The 18776-nt window shown below is 45.6% G+C and overlaps 1 protein-coding gene across 2 annotated transcripts in view; it reads right to left on the reverse strand.

The window, feature by feature from the left end:
• Positions 1-6378: 6378 nt before the first annotated feature.
• mapkap1 (MAPK associated protein 1) overlaps positions 6379-18776 on the reverse strand; it is a 41806-nt gene continuing 29408 nt past the window's right edge. For both annotated transcript variants that reach the window (XM_062554268.1, XM_062554267.1), the window contains 5 exons: positions 15355-15462; positions 14646-14786; positions 11491-11628; positions 8790-8887; positions 6379-8447 (listed from right to left, as the gene is read on the reverse strand). In XM_062554268.1, the coding sequence (XP_062410252.1) occupies positions 8325-8447; positions 8790-8887; positions 11491-11628; positions 14646-14786; positions 15355-15462 (608 nt within the window). In that variant the 3' untranslated portion in view covers positions 6379-8324. The remainder of the gene's footprint in view (positions 8448-8789; positions 8888-11490; positions 11629-14645; positions 14787-15354; positions 15463-18776) is intronic.

An 18776-nucleotide genomic window follows, 5' to 3' on the forward strand; every position in this document is an offset into this window, starting at 1 on the left:
AATGGCATGACATGATTGTCTGGTTTGTACATTTAAGTCAATATGTATGGATATATCGATAGATAGATACTTTATTGATCCCCAAGGGGAAATTCAAGAAAATCCTCCATCTTTCAACAGTCTAGGATAGCCTGTGCCCAAATGCAGATTTGTTCAGTGTGGGCCCAACATTAAGACACCATACATGTTTGAGTTTTGCATCTTTGCATCTTGGTTATCCAAAAATAATACCAAGTTGTACAGCACCCATACAAACACACACCCATTGTAGGAGCCATATTTATGTTTTGGTTAACAGTATCTGAAATAGAAACAGTACCTTAGTTTATATTATTATTTATTATTATTATTTTATAGAATTGTGGTTAACTTACCTGTACGTATATACTTACCTGTAACCTGTAACCTCACTAGACACACCCCCTTGACGTGCCTGTGGCGCGAAGCAGGTGGCTTCTAATTAGGCCGCTTACAGTGTTCAGTGGGTTAGATGTACAGTTTTCAGACTGCAAATAGAGCACAAATAGAACCGCAAATGTTATTACAATAGAAACGCAATAGAAAGTCAACCGGATTGTTGGAATACATATAACATCTTTTCTACTCTCCGTGCGTGCTTATATGGATTGTGTGTCAGAACCCTTGTTATCAACCTCGTGGCAATAAGTTTGGTGGAACTGCCATTATACCCATAAACACACAGTACCAACAAAACACAAAATCTAGCTGCATAATTGAGACTAAGGGGTTTAAAATGGCATGCTATTCCTATTCCACCACTAGCCTTCGTGGTCTGATTCTGATAGGTAAGTTTCCAATAACGGCATGGGTCCTTTTCTGACTATCTGACTTCCTGATCCCAGGGATCCACATTAACTCAATGCCCTGTGACTGGAAATCCCTATTCCAAATTCTTTAAAAGCAATCCTTCCTGAATGCTATATGTTTTTCACCGCCGGTTTTATAGGGTTTCACTTCAAGGGGAATGAGAGCCCTCTAGAGGGGGAAAAACAGTACTACAAGTAAAAGGCCTCCACAGGGGTTCGCTCTGTGTTTTTAAAATGAGTTCATGAAGTCATGTTCAAGTGTACATCATTCCATGAGTCATATAGCCTACATCATCAACACTGCATTGGAACAATGTTGTTACACTATTTAATATGCATAACAGGTCTTGTTCGTTGATGCACAACCCTGTCTCCATTGTTGTGTAAATCGTAAGTAAAACCAGAATGTTACGTTTTGTAAATCATGTAAACCCTATATTTAATTGAAAAGACAATATAAGAATTGTTGAAACAAAGGCATGTTATTGTTAATTATGTTATTGAAAATATATGTTCAGATTTGAATTTGATGCCAGCAACACATATCAAAATATCTGTGTTGCTTCACCTCCTCTTTTTAATAACATTCTGTACATTTTGGGAACTGTTGCTGGAATTTTGAGAATTAAATATTATCCCATTTCTGCCCAATATAGGATTTCAACTGCTCAAGTCTGGGGTCTTAATCATATTTTTTTCATTCCATAATGCACCAAATGTGACAGGTCTGGACTGCAGGTCGGCCATTTTAGCTCTTGGGACTCTTGTACTATGGAGCCATACTGCTGTAATATGTGCAGAATGCAGTTTGTCTTCCCTTCCCAAGACACATTGTCTGCATGCCAGCATATGTTGTCTAAAACCTTTCCAGATGTGCAAGCTGCCCATGCCATATCATAGGCACTAATGCACTGTTCCCATACCATCATGGATGCTCACTTTTGAATTGTGTGCTCATTACAAGTGGGATGGTCCCTCTCTTTTTTTAGATTGGAGGATGCAATGCGATGATTTCCATGGTGCATAGCCAGAGGACCACTTCAGTCCATCAATAAGCTTGGGCCCAGATAACACAGTGTTTTATTCTGGATCATGTCTTCTTCTTTGCCTGGTAGTAGACTTTTGACCAGTATTTGCAGATGGAGCAACAAATTGTGATGATAGACAATGGTTATCCAGTTTTCCTGAGTGCATCCAATGATATTCTTTACAGAAACAAGTCTGTTTTTAATGTAGTGCCATCTCATGGTCATTCCGTATTGTTTTTCAGCCATGTCCTTTTTTTTTACCAATATTTCTGAATGTGCTAATGATATTTTGTAATATAGATAATGACATTCTTTGCATTTTCACGTTGAGGAGCCTTATTCTTACATTTTAGCTTTTTTGCCCTGACAGGTTTCACAGACCGATGAATACCTTAGCATCTTCACCACAGAGATTCTGCCTCTCTGGGATGCTATGATTATACCCTGATCATGGTTTTTTTTAAGCATACTCTACTTTTGAAGCTTTTTGTTGACCCCATCCTAACGTTTTTGAAATGTGTTGCTAGCATCAAATTCAAAATGAGCTGATATTTTATTTAAAGAGGAATAATGCAGGATTGGCGATTTCATCTCTGGTTTCGGTTTCGTTTTTCGTTTTCGCTCGTTTTATGCTTGCATATTTCTCTGCAGAGCTTCCCCGCCAGCTTTAGCGTGTATATTTATACATATATAGGCTATATATAAATATATAAATTGCAAGCGTGGTTCTTCTTGTTCCTTTCGCGTCTCTGACTTCCAGATGTAAACAGCAGACGATCGTTTATCAGAAAGTTGCAAGGTTGTAATAGCGGATAGGGACACTAGGGGAGGGAGGAAATGTTGCATAGGGTCTCTTTAATGATATGTTGTCTATCTCTTTTTTTGCAGCTAAATATACACAACGTGTAGTCTATTTAACACAACATACTATTTGTTTTTAAAATGGGTTTTAACAAAGCAAACAAATAATCACCATCAGACTACAGTACTACTAGAAAACATGTTGACAACATCAACAACATCGATCACATAACAACATCGACTCTCCTATGACTTCATCCCTCATCAAAAGGGTAAAAGGTCTTAAAGGATGAACATGAGGATGCTATTTCAGACAATGTCTTTAGTACAGAATGCCAAATAGGATTGAAATTGATTTGAATGACACTGCTCCCAATAGAGCTCAATTGCACTGCTTGTACTGTTCGATGGTTCAATGCTGCTTCTTTTCTTACTGGAAATCAATCTGTTGAATGTAGGGGTGCTGTCAGTTTAGAGAGTATACACAGAGGAGCTTTAAGATCATCCACACAGATTTGATTTCCAGGGGTCAGCATATCATGTTTTCATTAAGCAATATCGAAACCAATTTACAGAACAGTGCTGTACATCACAGCTATGTGTTTTAATCAGCTTGTGTGTGCCCTGGCTATTGAACGGGCCACCTGCCATAGCATCTGCACGCTGTTGAAGTTAAGATGGAAAATGCACGGTAGGCAAAGACAATTAGTGGTGCAAGGGGGAAGGTGACGCAAGGAATTAAGATCTAAGGCTGATACCAAAGACCTTAAAAGCCTCTATGGATTTTACCACCATGGCCTTGTCTACTGTAACAGGTCTATGGCCAAGAATCAATTCACCCCTAGATGGCAGCATTGCTATCTGGTAAATTTGTACTCTCACCTTAAGCATTAAGTTCAATGCAGCCTATAAAAAGATCATGAAGTTGTTATCAGTTTCTGGGGTGGTACATATGGCCTTATTGCAATTTGCTGGTGGTAAGACATGCAGTTTCATTCTGTGAGGTACTGTACATGGAGCAAATTTATTTTAGTTGGAATATATTTGAGTACTAGCATAGATGAAGTCCTATTCATGCTTTTGTCCATTGATAGAGTGAAAGGGATCAGTCATATTGTAGCAAAATTAAGTCACAATAAAGAATATAAGGTGGAAGATGGCCTCTCCTCAGCTTAGAATTTATACCACTTAAGACACCACACCATAGAGAGCCAAGTAGACAATGGCTGATGTTTACAACAGAAGACATTACACTGGCACTACAATCCCATCCCAGTGATATGTAACCACCGTTTCTCTGTTTCTCTCTCTCTCTCTCTCTCTCTCTCTGTGTGTGTGTGTGTGTGTGTGTGTGTGTGTGTGTGACACGCTATCATGGCCTGAAGAAGAAGAGCGCTGCAGTTCTTGAACGCGAGTTTGTGTGTGTTTAGGTTCATGTAGACGACGTTTCGAAACATTGACAGAACCCTCGCGCCAGAGGTGTTGAAACGTTAGCACAGAGTGAGACACTCAAGACTGGTATGACAACAAGGCTGAGCAAGAGAAAGAGAGAGAGCGCGAAAAACACAACATTGTTCCCTTCTTAACGTTACATGAGGAGATGCTCTGAAAAAAAAATCCATCTTGGGATCTATTCGCTTGTCACTACGTATTACCTCTATTGTCTGTCGGGATACGTCTCGGAGATATGTTTACCGTCTCAGCAGAAGGGCAGAGAAAGAATTCTCCGAGGGGCCTCAGCTGCGGATGAACTTTGGGGGAGCGCGAGACACGCTGCTGACATGCGGAGAGCCTCTTGGTTGCCAGCTGATGACAGTCATAACCTGCCGAACCCTCAGCCATTTTCACACCAAGAAGACTGCAGTTCCACCTGTGAATAGTTTCAGCTTCAGTTCTTGGGCGCAATGGTGACTACTATGAACTAATAGCCTATCTGGAATTAACACTACACTTCAAACAGAGTGGATAAATCTGATTACTTTTAATTTGTTGAAATCAATTGCGTAATTTGCGTTTGTCAGATACCATCAACAGAATATAGCAACCTATCTCTCAACTGTAAACCTAAGTTTCAGACTTCAATATCAGTGAAGACCACCAGTCATGATTATTAAATACATTTAAATTGCATGAACTTTGATTTATACATGTGCCAGTTCTTGCCAAATCAATAACTCCCTGAACATAATTCTGAAACGCTTACTTCTCTCTGTGATGGTTCACCAATGCCTCACAGGTTTGCTTCACTACAACGGGTCTCAATGCAACATGACAGTGGAGGGACAGGGAGATGTCTTAAGGGCAAACCGGCAGCTCCATATGGGGGAAGGCTTCGGAATCCTTTATCACACAAGACGCTACGGTGTGCGGTTAGGTGTGCGATCCAGCAGAAAGGGCATCTGAAAGGGGATAAACGCGCAGAGAGGAGTGGTGTCAAAGGTTACAGATGGAGATCTCTTTTTATGGGTCTCAAAGCTGAAAGGGGCGAAACGGGTCTCTGTTTAATAAAATTAAGGTAATATTACCACACAGTGCGGCACATTAGATAGGCTAGTGATTATGTTGCAAAAAAAAAAAAAACGTTATACAGTAATAATATTGTCTTGACTTTTAATTGTTGTAAATCATTTGCACCCCACCCACACACAATTAATTCAACATAAGACTATGTCCAAGTCAGATATAGGCCTATTCATTAAAAATATTATCGACTGCATGAAATTGCTTGCTCTGCTACTGGCCAATTAAATACTTTATCACCTGTAAAACCCCAATCAGCATCAGTATTACAGTATTAAGTGATGGACTTCAACTGCACCTTCTCTCTCTCTCCTCAGAGTCCCCCATCAGAGCTGGAGTCTGGAGATGAACTGCAACTTCATCAACTTTGTGAGTTAGCGCAGGCCTAGGAGGAGAGGGGTAGACAGGCGGACTGTCGCAAGCACTTCTCCAGCCACTACATCATGGAGCGGCCGCAGGTTATTTCCCGTGGATGGAGCTGACAGCACGGTTCATGTGTTAGAGGCCTCAGGAGCCCCATTCATTAAACATCACTTATGTGCCAGCGGCCAGGAGAGGACGAGAGGAAGGGAGGAAGGGAGAGGGGGAGAGAGGGAGGGAGAGTGAGAGTGAGAGAGAGGGGGGGAGGAGCAGGAGAGGGGGAGAGAGAATGTACAAGGCACCTGCCATTCTTCTTAACCCCCACTGAATTCTCCTCGGCCCAAATTGCTTTGAGAATTGCCTTGGTGGTCATTTTGATCTGATCTCATCTGGCCAATAAAATAAATCAATTACTCTGCCACTAGTCATTGTGGCCTGGAAATCTGTTTGGACCAATTTTGGGTACAACACAAATAAGACTTTCAAACAATATCACAACATGCTTGGAAGTTGTGATGGAGACATTAATATCTGGATAAAGTTTGATTGTATCTAGTTCAGGGACGCCATGTAAGTGCAGGAAGAGACAGTTCAGAGTCTTCCATCTCCTCTCCAACTCTGACGTTAATGACTCATTCTACGGCGGCAGGAACCACAAATACATCGGCTGACGTAATACTCTTGCGGATACTTGCGGATATCTCAAAGCTAGCCACCAGCCAGAGGCTTGGACCTATTTTTGGAAATATATCTTCTTCGAGCATATTCAGATTTGTATGATCAAAGTGGTTCTGCACAAACAAACAAGAAAACGACCACAAATAAACACAAAACAAGGCCAATTTCAAGTTCATTCTTTAATTAGAAAATCTACTTATATACAGTATATATGTACTGTAGCAAATAAAGTCGATTCCGTAGGGTGCATGACAAGCACCAGTCCATCGTAGCCTTCCACACTATAAATAAAGTTTCATTTGAAATGTCTTTTGTTTTTAATATCATTCACTGTTGAGTCCCCAGACATGGGAGTACTTCTTCCAGCAGAATCCATCTGTCAATACTGTGGCGTGGCTGCACTGAGCACAACATATTCTTTCCACTCACACAGAGGGAAGAAAAAAGAAGAGAAAAAATAAACGTAAAAAAAAAAAAAAAAAATCCTCTAAAGTCAGTCAGCATAACATGGCAGTAGGAGACCTGAGTCGGAACACGGTTTGGATCTGAACACACACCCTGAATCCATTTAGACAGCAGCTTTTGGAGTTGGTTACATTGTTTGTGGGTCCCTGTTGTTAGGAAACAGAGACGAAAGTGAAAGCAAAAAAGAAAAAAAAAAATCAACATCCCGAGGCAGAGAACCAGCAGAGCATAAACGCACGTTATCGCTTTGAAACACTGAGAGACACACAATGCAGTAAAAATGTCATACATTCCCTAATTGCAGCCCAATAGGACAGTCGGAACAAACATTTTATCATCTGTTTAACAGACAGTGCTTGGTTCGATATATTACAGTCCATAGATACAATGCACAGAGAAAAAAAAAAAAAACATTAATAGATCACAGTAAAAAGTACACGTAATAATTCGATTTTTGTTTGATCATTTAAAAATAAAACAAAAAAAAACAAAAAAACAAAACAAAAAAATTGGTTATCTATCCGTTGCCTTCCTTGTCCCACCTCCACACACTGTTAAAAAGTGAGGTTTCGCGGTTGATCTCTACCTCTGTTGTGGAAATGCCTTGATTGAAATTCATCGTTTAAAACCCCTCACACCCCACAGAACCCAAGTGTCGCTCTACTTGAACGGTATCAGGCACTGAAGTTACTATGGCCAGAACAGGTTTTAGTCTTATCGTGTTACCCTGAATGCGGTTGCTATTTACATGTTTGTTTGTCTTCTTTAATGCAAGGATGTTCCCTTTACATATCAATGTACACCACCAGTCTGATAGAGTTTAACGTTTGTGATACATATATGGGTTGAAGCGGGGAGTCAGTACAATTTTCGCACTCATCGCAGCTTTGACTTTTTTTTTTTTTTTTTTTTTTTACTATATTACCTTTTCGCATATTTCGATACACATTTTTTCATACAGTTCATTAGCAGGCAGTGGATGAAATTAGGATTTGCAGATTTACTTGGTATTGACAACCCCCCTCCCCTCTCTTCTCTACCTCTCAACCCCAACCAAACATTAGTGCGAATAACGACATTACTTGTTTGTTTCTTTTTTGCTTGTTCCTCACTGGTCGAGGATTCGCCCGTTGTTTGGTTCGCGTCATGTCAGTTCGTTCGTCGACGACAGGCGTCAACAGGAAGAGTTTGGTTATTCTGATATGGCTGACGAGCGGCTCAATGCCAGGAGCCCCAAAAAAGACCCAACACATTTTCTTTATCATCCCCCACCACCTCCTCCAACCAAACTTCCTCTCCTCACCATCCCATCCTTCCTTTCTCAACCCTCTCTTTCGTTCCTGTACTCCTTTTTTCAACATTCCCTTCACACTAAATTTCTCCCTCCATCATTCCAACCTCTCTAGTTTTCCCCGTGCTGCCTCTTCCCCATCCCTCTTTATTCCTTTTTCCTCCCATCCCCCCCCTCTTCTCTTCTCTTTCTCAATCTCCCACTCTCCAAATCTTTCGGCCTCGTGTGTTGGTTTCTCGTCACTAGCCTCTCCTCTCCTGTCTGTCCGCTCTTCCTCTTCCTCGTGGCCTTGCGGCTGCATGGGGCTGATGCAGACACTGATGCGGAAGCCGCTGGTGTGTATGTTCCTCTCAGCTACTGGCCCGACTTCTTGTCCTTTTGGAAGCTGAAGCTGGTGCGGCGGCTCAGCTTGCGCTGCTTCTGGGCGAAGTAGTCGGCGCGCGACGAGCTGGCCCTGGACTCCAGGATGTAGTTCACCTGAGGATGGGAAGTGGGGGGAGGGCGAAGGGGGGGAAGGGAAGAGGAGTCGTGAGTGATGCTTTTTGATCATCTTAAAGAGGTGATATCAAATGTGTGTGAATCCACACAGTCCTTCAGATGGGAACCCACAATGCATAGCATGAACACACAATACATGTTGCCAATTGACTTTATACCACAATAAGATATTCAGACTAGCATGCTGGCACGAAAAGTTTCTGAAGGTGATCTGATGTAAAATTCTGCCGCATGTAGGGAGGGGGAATAGATGCATATTTGAGGAGTGGCACAGGTGTGTTGGGTGAGGGTGAAGGTGAACACAGCGAACCCTGCTCTTACCTTGAGCACGATCTCGTTGACTGTAGCAGCATCAGACTCGAAGTAGAGAGCCTTGTAGTCGTGATTGCTGAGATATGTGAGTTTGAATATTGCATGACCTGCAAGGACAGCAGAGAGGCAGAGAGAGAGAGAGAGAGAGAGAGAGAGAGAGAGAGAGAGAGAGAGAGAGAGGAGGAGAGGGAGAGGTGAGGTGACTTCTAGAATAAAGAACAGGCACAAAGGTACTGTAGAAGTAGAAGACAAAATAATTGTCCAATACTGAAAATGCATAAACTAGTTCTACTGTACATATTTTCACCTAATGCTGAATTAATTACCAGGTGAGAATCACAAATATTTTTTTTTGCGTTTGCGACCATAAAAATCCAAGCTCTATAAATATTCTTTTACTATTGAACAAACATCTGTTGGTCCTCCTTCATATTTCATTAGTAGCCTCGCATCCGGCACTGCCCATTCATTAGCACTAATGCACAGCGCAGGGGTTTAAATCAGCCAGCATGCTCAATAAGCAAGCGAAGGTTAGCCTATGCTAATCTCGTCCCCCTTCCATTAGGCTAACTCCCGGTCGGCCCAGGGACCAGGCAGCGGGGGGTGACGATCAATTTAGGCCATTTGAAATGGCCGAGCCATCAGTCGTCTCGGAAGGTCACAGGAGTGCAAAGGAGCGAGCTCTGGAGAATCCAGCTTCCGTCTGAAATGATGAATTCCCATGGCCTGTCTGACCGGAAGACACGATTGGTCCCGACCAAGGGTTCCCTCATCACAAAAGCAGTACTTCACTGATTTAAGGTTTGGTTTTACTCACTTGATATGTATCCATTTATATTAAAGCCGCAGGTACGAGGCAACGGTCAACTACCCTTTGGCAAAAACCAACACATGGGAAAACCAACAAATTGGTAGCCTACTAAATTGTGGAAGAGCTCCAAGAAAATCACACCCAGATCGTAGCACACCTTGTGTGGGATTCCAAATTAGAAGACAAGCATAACAGAAGACAAGTATAAACATGAACTTAACGCAGCAGGACAACTTGAAACAAGGTGAACCTGGCTGAGTCCTGGCCCGTGCTAGTATTGTGTCAGATGCATGTGTTTGATATGATGGGGGAGAAAACAGTACATTAAAGTGTCACTATATCAATCACAACACATGCAGCCAAACGCATAGGCTGATGGACAGGGCAGCACTGGAATACTGGAAAGGTCAGACTCCAGTCTCCAGGCAACACCTACAGGCACATAATTTAATGGCAATTCCGAGGAAAATAAATAAATAAGTTCTTCTAAGAAAAATGCAATGCTCAACACATTTTGCCCAGGGCAATTTAACACTGTGATTTATATAATGTATTCAAGTTTGGATAAGAAACTTAAAAGCTCTATTAATATACTGGGGCATATATTGAGACGATTAGGTAATGCATGAGTGTGTGTGTGTACGTGTGTGTGTGTGTGTGTTTAGGAGATGAGTGTGTGTATGTTTGAGGGTGTATGTGTAAAAAAAAGAAGGCTGGAAAGGTTCTTCATTGACCTTGTGGCTTGGGGTAATTAATGACAAATGCCTTTGTTACTACTTCACGACAGACATTAGTGCAAGTGCTTCCTGTGTGTATGGCTTTACTCATAACCCTATACCTTCCTGGTTAGCAGAATACAAGCTTTTCTTTTTTTTTCTTTAACGAAAGAGAGAGAGATCTAAAGCGAGCAAGAGCACAGTCTAATCAATGATGTGAAAAAACCCAATTGCCTTGATGCTTCCCCCACAAGCATTTTAAGTGTAACCATGGATATAAACAAAACATAAAGATGCTAGCGGACATTCTACTGCAGGATATTAGAAATCCTCACAGTGATTGGTGAGGCGGAACTAGGTTGGGAGACGAGGAAGTAAATGGCAGACTCCTGTATGATCACACGGCGGCCCAGGTTAATCTACAGAGGCGCATTTATAACACTTCAGCTCTGTTGTTTCTTCACAACACTACACTGGGCCCATCTGAGTGCTGACCTGGGCGTGTAGATGAGGCATCTATGACCAACTTGAGATCAACAGAAACACTTATCACATTAATGGGATCAGACCCGTGCGCCATACGCCAATCACTCCTGGCCACAAGCATCTTCTCCATTACGGTTAGTTTATTTGCTTGGTGTGCTAGGGTGTTTCACAGCAATTACCTTGCTGATTCATGTATCCCCTCAGCTACTATATACACAGAGATACAGTACATACTGCTCGTGATGGGTTTCTACCCCCTTCTCCTTAAAGCCATACCAGGCAAGATCACAGCTCAGTGGGAGAGGAGTTTAACAATTTAACAACCGGAATGCAGGTGAGTAATAGAGAATGACATGGCTTCATTTCATTTCACTTCTGAGAGGATGTGTGTGTGTGTGTGTGTGTGTGTGCGTGCGTAGCCACACTCTCCTGTGAAAACCTATTGTTTATCTCTGCTTCATGAGACAATGAAGCAGACCAGGGAGAGGAAATGAGCGATGATGCGGATGGTAAGATCTTAAGACCCAACTGCAAGGAATACTGTGTAGTGTGGTCTCACAAAGCACCCCCCCCCCCCCCCCCCCCCACACACACACACCTATATGATTGACATTTCTTCTCCATTCTTTCTCCTAACACGCACACACGCAGGCACGCAGGCACGCACGCACGCACACAGACAGAGAAGTCTACTCACTGGGGCTCTTCTCTTCCACCAGGTCGCAGGCACACAGCAGATCAGAGTCGATGGAGATGGGCTTCTGGCGGATCCAGAACTTGGTGCTGGTCTTCTGATTGGTGACCGGGTCGATCTCCACCTTCTCTCCCGAGATGCCTGGCGGGGAAAAAAAAGAAAGGAAAAAAAAGCGAACACATGGGGATGGTGAGAGCGATAAAGCCAACAGGCACATGGGGATGAAAGGAAAAACCAAACAAAAATCGAGAGAAACAAGAGAACAAAAAACAACGTAGACAATGAGTGGGAGAGAATGCAGCTGTGCTGTATGTTTTTTCTTTTTTCCCCCCGCGCGCGCACCGTCTTATCGGGAGTATTCAAATTGATTTCCAGACTCCATTCTCCGGGCCCTCAATTGTGTGCTCGGATGCAGACGCCTGGCCAAGGACTGCCTCGCTCTCCTCCACCGGCGGCCACACAAAGGACGCCGAATCCACAATGAGCCGGAACAAAGACACGGGGATATTGCCAGCTCATACAAGGCGAGCCCACTGATGACAGACATGGTGTACCAAAGGCACACAACGCCTCCCCACCACCGCACACACACACCCTTTTTGTTGAAAAGCCTCCACTCAATTATTAAACCAGACGGTCCACTGGATCAGTGGAGAATAGACGCAACGCACACAACCGCAAAATGTGGGCATAGATGACCGAAACACCTTTGATAGCCTATTCCAACAAACCCACGCAATACACCCCCTCAATTACACACTGAGACACACATGCGCACACACACACACATACACACACACACACACACACACACAACCCCCCCTCATCTCTTCTGCTCTAAACACACATGGGAAAAACACCCCCCAAAAACACCGCGCCACAGGGGGGGCCCCCAACGGTGATGGGACTGACAGCTGTCAATCAGACGGGCCGACGTGAAATATTGCAGGCAAAGATCAGCGCGCCCCCGAATACTCCCCGGCTGTCAATCACAGTCGGCACAGCAACGGAATAATCAACTGATGCGCGCCCGTAAACGACCATTTTGGGTGCGTGTCTGAAGCCATCAGTCAAAAGCGAGTGAGTGTTAAGCCATTTTTGAAATGGGGGAGGTAGGCTGGGGGGTAGGGTCTTGGAGATCACTGAGAACTAATATGCATTAGGAGAATCGGCTAGACTAGAACACTACGAGGGGAACTTCTCCATCTGCCGAGGATACTGAACGCACCGAGCGGCGTAAAAAAAGGGAAAAAAAAATATAGCATGAACTCATTCCGCAGCCTCTCCCTCTTTTCCGTCTTTGGCCATATGGAATTGGTTGCCATAGCAAAGAGCACAGGAAACAACAGTGTGCTTCGTTCGAACGTGATGAGAAGCAGCAGGGCAATCATAGGAAATTGTTCTAAAAACAGGCTCCTTGGAAGGCTACACAACAGGGGCTCAGGCTCATACACACATACCCTGGCACTAACGGATTTATAATCACACACTCTGGGTCTACTACTGACGAATGGAAACGATTTATGACAGTTCTACAAACTAAGGCTTCGGAAGAGGTCAACACCTATAAATCGAGTTGTATCAGTGAACTGCCTATAAAACCTTGACTCATTTAAAAACCTAGTGCGAGTGCAATCTTTTCAGTAGACTCTTAAAATGAATGTGTTGAAAAGAACTCAACTTGCATTGTTTACAACACATCTCTGTGTCTGTGTTGTTTCCTTTTTTAACGTGTGTTGAAAATAACACAACTTGCATTGTTTTTTTTAACACATCTCTGTGTCCAGATAGGGACAACACATTTGTTTTAAGACTATATGCTACTTGGGTATGAACAGGTCAGGGGACTGAGACCAGGCAACATATCTCATATCATATATGCCCTCCTCTTCCTCATATCTTCCTCATTCTCCTCCTGGTCTCACCTCTCTCTTTCAATACTCTTTGTTCTGCCTCTCCGTCTCTCTCTCTCTCTCTCTCTTTATCTCTTTCTCTCTTTCTCTCTCTCCTTCTGTCCTGTTGTCTCGTCTCTTTCTCTCTCGTCTCCTCACGTCTCTCTCCTGCAGTGTCCCCTCTGTGCGGAGTGGCCCGCTGGCGAGTGAGCTGTTCCCGCCGCTAACGAGAGGCGACACCTTCCCGATAACCCCTCCGGCCGCCATCCCCCCCGCCCTCCACCACCCAACCCTTCGCCTTTAGTTTCCTTTTTTTTTCCTCTTCCATTTCTCTGTCACGCCGTTAATGAGCTTTATTGACCCGGGCCGGCACGGGGCTGACGGCTCCACCATCTTTTTTCATTTACATCCATTACGGGTAAAACAAGGGCACAGGCCCTGGCAGACTGCAGAGCTCTCGCCATCCCTACAGAGCAGGGGGGGGCACCACTGAGGTTGGCCACTCCCTGATATGATCAAGCCCTCAGGGAAGGCTTATCCCAACAGACACCTCCATACAGTGTTGGGTTGCTGTTACAAAGCTACCATACACAATTAGAGGGTGTATCCATATCAGGAACTAACCTAATATCACTGTGGACGACTGTGGCACAGTAGATGACAGGCCTCAGTCATTAGTCGCTTTGGGTTTAATCAGGAGACACTAGACGCAGCTCGCATCTTAAGGGGACACATGGTGACAGAGCAAAATCTGTGTTTGCTGGCTGCCTGCCCCTCTCAATCATCCAGCATTGCAAAACTGCGATCAGTAGAGACCGGTGACAAAAGCAGAGGCCAAATGAGACATTAGGTGGCAATAACACCACAGGCACAATGGATTCAACTGCACAGAACAGCAGTGCAATACAGAGCTGAGCTGACTGGCTCTCCGTAACTTATAGAGAAATGGAGTGTGTGTCTTTTGGATTGGCCACACTGGAGCAAGTGTGGAGGTGTGTGTGTGTGTGTGTGTGTGTGTGTGTGTGTGTGTGTGTTGTGAATGTGTGTGTGCGTGTGTGGGTGCGTCTGTGTGGTTGCGTGTGCGCATATATGTGTGTGTGTGTGTGTGCACATAGGTGTGTGTGTGTGTGTGTGTGTTTGTGAATATGTGTGTGCGTGTGTGGGTGCGTCTGTGTGGTTGCGTGTGCGCATATATGTGTGCGTGTGTGTGTGCACATAGGTGTGTGTGTGTGTGTGTGTGTGTGTGTGTGTGTGTGTGTGATTTACCCAGCTGCACGTCCGTGGTGAAGCGCAGCTTGTGGATCATGCTGATCTTGAAGGACTTGTAGTGGTGGCTGCTCAGCATGTCCTGCACGGTGGTGATGTCTATGGGAGGGTCCTCCTCTGAGCTCTCCTCACCTCTCGAGCCTGACCACACATAAGAGAGAGTGAGAGAGAGAGAGAGAGAGGGAGAGAGGGAGAGAGGGAGAGAGAGAGAGAGGGAGGGAGGGAGAGAGAGAGAGGGAGAGAGGGAGAGAGAGAGAGAGGGAGAGAAAGAAAACCCATAAAGACAGACCGCAGGAGAACAAAAGAGTGAGCTGTAAAAACAGTAACCCTGTGGGAAATTAAGATGGTCAAAAATATCTGACATAAATAACATGCTCCGCTCTCCGTCTAAAAGAATTCAAGACATATTTGTAGCATCTTAAGTCCTTCAATTAGAAAGTATGCAATGTATATCATAATGGAACATTAACATACCTATGACTATTACTGCTCAATGACCATTTAAAAAAAATGTATGACATGCAATGCATATCATAATTGAACATTAACATACCTATGACTATTTTTGCTAAATGACCATTTACATATGAACACACACACACACATATGGAAATGGTCATTGAGCGAATAATAGTCATATGTGTGTTAATGTTAAATAATGGTATACATTGCATATATAGGCATGAGTGCAGACTGGAGGTGTGCTCACTGTTTTCTCTGACGAGGCAGAACTCCAGTGTGCTCTGGCTCTCCAGCGTGCTGTCCAGGTCCACGGCCACGTTCGGCTCCGTCTGCTTCTCCAACCTGTACAGGGGACCTGCAGCGCAGAGACCACACCACACGACACGACAGCGGTCAGCATCGCTGCGTCAGCCTCGCATGTAGACAACAACAGACACCCCCCCCCCAAAAAAAAAGAACTCAAAAGTGCTGGACTGAGAGGATAACCCTTAGCTAAAAGTGAAGAGAATATTCCTGTACAGGGGACCTGCAGCGCAGACACGACACCACACGACACGACACAATCAGCATCGCTGCGTCAGCCACGCGTGTAGACAACAACAGACCCAAAAAAACCCCCCAAAAACAACTCAAAAGTGCTGGACTGAGAGGATAACCCTTAACTAAAAGTGAAGAGAATACCCCTGTACAGGGGACCTGCAGTGCAGACACGACACGACACCACACGACACGACAGCGGTCAGCAGCGCTGCGTCAGCCTCGCGTGTAGACAACAACAGAAAAAAAAAGAACTCAAAAGTGCTGGACTGAGAGAGGATAACCCTTAACTAAAAGTGAAGAGAATAAGTCTTATAGACATTCCACACTGAACATGTCTCTCCTTGATGTGGGTATATATCCACGTTTTCATCACACTCTCTTGTGTCAGACCCTGCTCAGACATTACTCCGCTACATAATTATGGTTTCACACTGAAAGTCCTTTACTGGCTACTAGTAGTGAATATGTAGAGTGGCGTTTCGTGCTCGATGGCTATACAATGGGCCTCCTTACACGCTTTAGAATAATGCAGCTTCACAACTTGACAGCTCATTTTGTCCATAAAATGGAGCGTGGCTCTATTTTGCACACATGTGAAAATAACAGGGGATGGGAGACGAGGAGAGCGAGAGAGAGAGAGAGAGAGAGAGAGAGAGAGAAAAAGAGAGACTGAGAGAGCGAGAGAGCGTGAGAGATAGAGAGAGAGAGAAGAAAGTGAGCCTGCACAGTATCAACCATATGCGACACTCCTCTGACGTACAGGAGCACACTCATCATCAGGGACAAGGGCACCGAGGTTATGGCATCTCTTCTCGTTTCTCTCTTACCCGCTCCCAACTCTCCCTCCCTCACTCCTTCTCTCTCTATCTCCCTCCCTCCATCCATCCCTTCCTCCCTCCCTCCCTCCCTCCCTCCCACCCACTCACCCACCCCTCCACCAGCCTTAGAGTGCCTGGCCTCCTGAACAAAAGACGGCATTCAGGCCTCTTGGCCCCCGACGCTCTATTCATCTCAGGCCCCAGGCATGTGAAGGGCGCCACGCTCCACCCAATTTAGCCCACCCAAACCTGGAGCCCCAATTAGATTCCCAACCCGCTCTCTCCTCCCCCCCCCCCTCTTCTTCCCCCTCGCCAGCACCACCACCACCGCCGCCACCGCCGCCAGCCTCGGCCTCCGCCTGTGCCAGGGCGGGGACCCGTTTTTAGGTGACCTCTTTGGCTCCCAAATAGCCAGATGCAATTATCCGTCTCCACCAAAGAGGACGGCAATGAAATCAAGGGAGAAGGGAAGAAAGACGGAGTGAACGAGGGAGAGAAAGAGAAAGAGAGCATGATGGAAAACAAATATTCTAGAAAGGAAAAGAGGTGGGGGGGGGGGTTTCTCCTCTTTTCTCCGTCTCTGGTACTCTGTTCTACTCTGTGTCAGGCGGCATGACCTCACAGTCTGATGTGGACAAGGGAAGTAGGACCACCCTATTGTGCACCAGCTAAAGGTCTCTGTATGTGAATGTGTGTGAATGAGTGTGTGTGTGTGTGTGTGTGTGTGTGTGTGTATCTTTGTGTCTACCTGTGTGTGTGTGTGTGTGTGTCTGCGTGTGTGAGAAAGCGCAAGCCTGGAGGAAACCAAGGGCACTTTAAAGCACACATCCTCCGCAGCAACGCTACTGCATCTTCATTAACAAACCCGATTAAAGCAGCTCCTGGCGGCTCCTCTGCGTCTTAATGAAATATCTCACGGGGGTTGGCCGTGACGCGCGGGCCGCACGGCTGATCGAGTTAGCCCAGTGTCCAGTGACGCTAGGGGGGGGGGGGCATGGCTACGGCTACGGCCACGGCTAGCGGCGCGGCACACTGCGCCGCGCTACGCTGCCCCGACTCTCCGCTGCCCCGACTCTCCGCTCTCTCTCCGGTCCGCGCCCGCGTTCAGTCCGCGGAAGCTCTAATCCGATCAGGCCTGTCCTCGGGAATCAATAGCTGGGGCGTCTGAGGGATGCCACAGGACGCGTCGCTCCCTGAGGGCTCGCCCCCACCGGGCAAGCGTGCGCTCCTGCGTCTCCATCACCGCGGCTGACGCGCTGACCGCTAACGAGCCCCTTTTCCACGGGGTCCGCGCCGGCCGCTGATAATGGACACAGTCCACGTTCCCTGGACAGGTCCTTCCCCCGTGTCACGTCTCTTATTTCGCTTATTAAAGAGGCGGACGCTGCGAGACTACCATTATCAACTTCCACGGTCAACTAAAGTGGTCTTAATGCAAGGCACATGAGGTGGAGACCAGCTCCCCAAGGGGAGGGAATGCCAAGATGAATGTGGAGTGGGTTAAGGCCATTTGATACACCCTCAGGTATGTGCATGTTTTGTGGAGGGACAGTGGTATTACAGATCACCTATGTGGAGGAGGAGCGTGGTGGGGATTTTGAAGGTCATTGTGATTGTTTTTTTTTTTTTTGTCGTCATCATATAAAGGCGCCGCGGTCGGGAGGAGGAAGAGGAGGAGAGGAAGAAAAAGAAAAAAGAAAAAAGAAGAAAAAAAAAAAACGCTGGCATTCTTAAGTAGGGCAAAGACTGTGGGCAATATTTACCCTTTTCTCAAATACCGTGGTTTCCAAAATGTCAACGGAGCCTCCGCACGCCGGCAACCTCCGCTGAGAAAGAAAACAATCTGCCCGCGCCGGCCCCGAGGCGTCTCGCCGCTCAACAGTTCATCGGCGAGCGACTCGCGGCCCGAGTGGCCGAGGGCCGAGCGGAGCACCGCTGGCCGCCGCGCAACAAAGGCAACGAGGAGCGGCAAATCCAATTTCACCGCCATGGTACATGTCCGGTGTGGTGGCTTAGGTGTGTGTGTGTGTGTGTGTGTGTGTGCGTGTGTGTGTCTGTGTTGTGTGTGTGTGATTTTCTGCACAAGGCTGTAACCCCCGCTCTACGGGCATGACACCGCGAAGCAGAAGTGTGTGACTAATTCAAAAACACATGAAATGACCTTTCGGATTCCCGACTGGTGCAGCTCCTGCTAGTGAGAAAGAGTGTGAGCATGAGAGAGGGAGAGAGAGAGGGGAGGAAAAAAAGAAAGTAAGAGACAGAGAGAGAGAGAGAAGAGAGAGAGAGAGAGAGAAGAGAGAGAAGAGAGAGA

This window comes from Sardina pilchardus, chromosome 14 (genome assembly GCF_963854185.1).
Source record: "Sardina pilchardus chromosome 14, fSarPil1.1, whole genome shotgun sequence".
Taxonomy (NCBI): domain Eukaryota; kingdom Metazoa; phylum Chordata; class Actinopteri; order Clupeiformes; family Clupeidae; genus Sardina; species Sardina pilchardus.